Here is a 5,330-nt window from a genome sequence, read left to right as displayed (position 1 = left end):
GGGGGGGGGGGGGGGGAGTGCACGTGGTCGTGGTGGGCGGATCCTAGCACGCGGTAGGGTAAGTATGCTGGGGGAGGGGGTTGATCTGTCTGACACGTCATCAAAGGGGAACACAAAAAACAGCCCCCTGTCTCCCATTTACTAAGTCACGGCATCATTATGTCGATTGACAACTCATCGGGTTCAAATACATATGAGAAACACAAACAAAAAGCCTACTATATGCTCGCGCGCTGATCTACAAAAATCGATGGAGTGAGCGCGTGAGGGTCCGCCCCACTGGCTCATAAGACAGCAGAGCAACGTCAGGGTATTATGTAAAGAGCAGCGTCTGCTCGCCACCGCCCTGCCGGTGCTCGACGGATAAAAAAAAACTGGGGCAAATCAATTCTGAAGGGGTTCTTTGATACCAGATATGTGAAACTCTTAATGGATTTCAAATCACTCATTTGAATAGATAAAAATATACATTAGAGCTTTAAGATGTATATCCTGTAATAAACTGCACAATCTACAGTTACTTACAACAAAGATTCAACACATAAATCAACCACGGTTACTGACAGAAACTCTTCTGCTATGTCTCTCTCTCACACACACACACATACACGTACAACACGTAGTACGGTGACTCACAAACGTTACAATGTTAAAATTGTCACAGACCCACACACACACATAGCGAGCGCGCAAGTAGTTCGGAATACAACTTTGGTCGTTTCCGCATTAAGGAAAAACAAATGTGCAACAATTAACGATTCGGCGACAGTTTGCAGTGACTTCAGCTTCTCTTTTCTGGCACGGATCGGGGCGATAAACAGAAACTACAAACGTTTCCGATCATTAACGTTATAGGCGGGTCAGTTGAAAATGCTCTGTCGTAGTAACAGGATACAGTCTTTCAAAAGGCAGTTTAGGATGTAGCACACACAGTATTTTGGTGTCATGTACGTTGGTCACGATGCACCAGTCTGCTGTTGAACTCACCACGTGTGATCTGTTGTTGCTGGGCTTGCCATTCCAAATATCTGGCCGCCTCCAAAAGTGTATCGATGCTCATTGCGCGTAAACCCTCACGGCAAGCGACCCGGTGGCCCGGGACGGAAGGAGAAAAAAGGCCGAGGGGGTAGGTAGTGTCCCGCGGTAGGAAGCGCCGTGTGCACGGTTCACACCCGCAGACCCGAGCTTATTGTCCCCTGTGCTTCTCCTGAAAGCAGAAGGTGAATTTTCAATCCGACCAAACAGAAAGTAGATCCTCGCATACGTAAAAAAAAAAAAATAAGGATTGCAACAAGATGGCGATGCGAGCACGGGAATACACACAACAAGGCGAGTCGTGTTCTCGTTAAGGCCCGCCCCTCCTGGATTCCTGCCCCGCCCTGTTACTACGGCCTGCGACAAAACCCGGCGAACGCATCCAGCCGTGCTGTCGTTAGCCGTCCACCGATAGCCCTCCTAAATAACAACTTAGACATTAAAATGATCACAATCTCTGTTTAAAAGCTCCTGGAGTAAAACGGGCTCACGGTATACTCGCGTATCCCTGTGGGAATCGAGAAAAAGAAGTCCCGCCAATGTTACCGGTCCTCCATGTTTTCGTCCCCGCCGCTGGCCCGCAGCGCATGAAGAACAGTCAGGCGACAGCGAGCCAATCAGCGCTCAGAACAACAAGGCATGGTGATGGTCCACATGGGCACCCGCCCGGCCTGCGCGCCTCATTTGCATGGCGAGAGCGTGACTGTCCACCCTGCTGTCTCGGGATCACAGCTGTCAATCAAACGACGAAGGGCGGGGTTTACTTATGTTTAAGTGTCTGAGGAGAGGCAGTTGAGCAAAATGTACTGTTGTCAGTATTAACATTATTCAGTGGCTTGATGTTTAAACCTCAAATAGTAACTAATAATACTAAATGAATTAGTTTTACCAATTCAATACAAGTTACAATTTATTTTACACCATAGGTACTTAAAATGTGTGTGGGGTAATACCACGGGTAACGACAATTAAGTTATTTTAATTTGTGTGGTTATTTTAATACTTGGGTGTACAACTCACAGATATGTGTTTAAAAGCACATATTTAAGATTTATATGAACAATTATAAATCTTGAAAAAATAGGATGCTGTAAATTACCAAATATAAAGTAGCCTAGATATATTTGTTTCCCCTAAACTAAAATGTTGTGGTCCCTTTATGGAAAGTTATATCCTATAAACTTAATTAAATAAGTTAATTTACTATTATCCCTCTTTTATGATGTCTTTAATTTCCCTTCCCGTCTTTCCAGTTTTACTGCATTTCTTTTCCAGATTTTTTCCATCTCACACACACTGTTTCTGTCTTACACACACTTAAAAAGTGTTTTGCATCACAAGGATTCTCTCTTTCTCTGTCAATATGTCCACATGGTATTGTGCATGTAAGTACAGGTCTACTTCTTACGTTCCATATTGTGTGCATACTGTGACTAATCTTGGATGTGTTATATGTCATGTGCTATGTAACATGCAATGCAATATTATCCCCTATTTTAGTGTTATAATGGATGGTTTATGTTACAGTGTTGTGTTAGTCTTTATACTGTGTACAGATGCATGTATGTAGTGTATGTGTTGCTGTATGGTAACAGTCTTTGATTGGACATGGCTCAGTCATGTCTATATATCATTCACCACATCACAGGGTCTGACTGTCTCAGCCAATCAAGACAGCAGCTTAGAAGAACATAGGAGCTGCCTTACCACGCCACGCACCCTGCCTGCACATACAAGCCTACTAGCACCATTACCATCGAGATTGTCAAGCTACAAATGAGCTTTCCAGGTTTGTCTGAAAAAAAACAACTCTCAAGATAATTGTGTGTGTGTGTGCATGTGTGTGTGCCACTTTGCAACAGGCTGTATGACAGCATGGACGACCGAAAATGAATCAGGCAGAAAACAAGAAGGAGGGAGAGAATAGGGAAGAGAGAGACGCACATGGTAAGCACATGAGCGGCATAAAAAAAAATTCCATAGGGATGTTATGCATATATAGAGAAAAAAGGGAAGGAGGAGCAGGAGGGGTGGCTGAGGGTGGGTGGGATGTGATGCAGGGATGGGGCTGACCCAGTTAGAAGTGCTGCATCACTAGTGAAGCTACAGAGGAGAGACAAAGAGGAAGCAATGCAATTCAATGATCAAATAGACAAAAAGTGTGTGGAGACACAAGCATGAGGGGAGAAGTTAAAACAATACCTTGATTGTTGGACTTAAACTAAGAACTTGAGGATTTGTTGCTTGTATTGTATGTGATGGATGTGCAAATTAAAAAGGTGCCTCTCAATAGCAGGTAGCTCTAACATTTCTCACGCACAAAAAAAGAGAAAAAATTGAATTTTCAATAAAAACTTATTTACATAACCTCAATAGTGTTTCTTAGGTCAATTTCCTTGGGTGAAGAGTTGAAAATTTAACCTTCTTGGATATTTACAAATTATTGAATGGTAGATTTATTTAGGCGTTGAACATTTAAGACATAATACTTATTCTTACTCTAACCACAACTTAAATTACAACCCTACTCCTCGTGGAAAAAAAAGACAAACAAAAATGTCGTCACTTTGAAGGTTTTTAATCGATCTTAGTGTCATTGTGTAGACCTAATAAATACATAAACCAATTCACATGAATGTTTCTACTTTAAGACACATGGTCTTTTCCATGACATCCGTGTGTGACCACTGCTCACTGGTACAAAGTGCAGGGACTCAGCAGTTTGTTTTCAGGAACATGGACCTCTCAACACATGGTACCACTAGAGAGCGCCACATTCTGTAACATATCTCCAAAGCTGCTCCAAAACCTCCCCATCGTCCTCAGGCTTTGCAAGGATTAAAACGCTGGTCACGTAGACTATAGTGGGACTCACATATGCTATACCGGGATGACATACAAACCTATATATTAACACAGACCCTGCAGCCGTCTGTCTGTGCCTTGGTCTGCACTTGAAACTACTAGTACCTGTTTGCTTATGTTCATAAAGTAAATCCAGCTTGCTGTATGAAACTGTTCACTCGTCTCTGAGAGAATTCATACTGCTGCATCTCACAGAGAAAGATTCTGTTGTATACACTGACCTTGAAACCTTTCAACACTTCCGTATCATGCCAGCTTATCAAAATCATTGCTGACTTATCTCTTACCTCCCTGCCGCTCCTTACACTTTGTTATAAATCTGTATCAATAACAGGTTGGGAGAAATGGGTGGCCTAGAAGAAATATGTAAGTGAAAGCAAGCTTCTTCTTCTTCCCCCTTTAATGTCTTCAGCTTGCATGAGGGGAAAGTGTGTGCAAGTCATGAGAGTGGTGGCAGGCGGATGTAGGCCAATGTTTCTACTTCAGTGCCTCTGTTAAGAAACACGAGTTTCAGACTAAGACAGGTTTATTATCCTTTCATCAAATGCCATGAAGCCACTTCTTACTTCTCTGCACACACATATAGCTCACCAGTTTAAGTCCATACTCTGTTCCCATTGTCAGTGCCCTTTTACATAAACCTTGTGCTGTATCTGGATCCTTTTTTACTCCACCGCTCCAATTTCTCCACCCTCAGACCTGCAGGACAGAGCAAGGTGTGGTGCTTGCACACTTGCCATCCTGGCAACTGTTGCCAGGATACCGCAGAGCACAGAGAAGGAGTTATTGCTGTGTGGGTGAGTGAGCAGGTGTGTGTGCAAATGCAGAAGTAGGCTGGGGTACCGTATATAATTGATAAGGGGGCCTGAACTCTCTGTTGCCTACTGATGCCTTTGCCTCTCCAGTCTGAGCTTGCGGTGTAACTGAGGAATGTCAAAACTTATACTATGCTGTTTACACCACATTCTCCCCATCCCATTAATTAAAAAAAAGACTACTAGGTCAGGACTGATGTGTTTGTCCTTTATCTGAATCAATAACAGCAATGACAGTCAGCTTCTGACCCCTGCTCGGATGGAAGCTACCTCAAGTAACACTAGAGCAGCATCTGTGCACCACAGCCAGATAGTTATACATAAATAATAGTTGCTGTCTAGAGCAGCAGTTTTTGTCTAGTGACCTATTTCTTTCTTAACGTTTTACATCGACAGTGAACGGTTAATATGCTTTCAGCTAAAAGAAAAATTGAATGAGAAGACTGGTCACAGCTGCCCTTGCAATCATTGGCACATTTAATGTATTTAATGTGGGATGAACTGGCAGGCGAGCTGCAGTATCTGACCTCACTATGAAATTGCCCTGGTCAACTGCATCAGGTAGGTTTCCCTTTATTTCATCCTGCATCTCAAAAAAGCATACAAATAGATAAG

At 43.0% G+C, this 5,330-nt stretch overlaps 1 protein-coding gene across 2 annotated transcripts in view; it reads right to left on the bottom strand.

Annotated features, from left to right (window-relative positions):
* Nucleotides 1–1,342, bottom strand: part of mntb (MAX network transcriptional repressor b) — a 15,118-nt gene extending 13,776 nt beyond the window's left edge. Inside the window, exon 1 of one of the 2 annotated variants that reach the window (XM_032534664.1) lies at nt 988–1,342. In XM_032534664.1, the coding sequence (XP_032390555.1) occupies nt 988–1,060 (73 nt within the window). In that variant the 5' untranslated portion in view covers nt 1,061–1,342. The remainder of the gene's footprint in view (nt 1–987) is intronic. The other variant, XM_032534665.1, reaches the window with a different exon arrangement.
* Nucleotides 1,343–5,330: the final 3,988 nt, after the last annotated feature.

Source organism: Etheostoma spectabile, chromosome 13, assembly GCF_008692095.1.
Source record: "Etheostoma spectabile isolate EspeVRDwgs_2016 chromosome 13, UIUC_Espe_1.0, whole genome shotgun sequence".
NCBI classification, from domain to species: Eukaryota; Metazoa; Chordata; class Actinopteri; order Perciformes; family Percidae; genus Etheostoma; species Etheostoma spectabile.
This window is presented reverse-complemented; position numbering and strand designations above follow the sequence as displayed.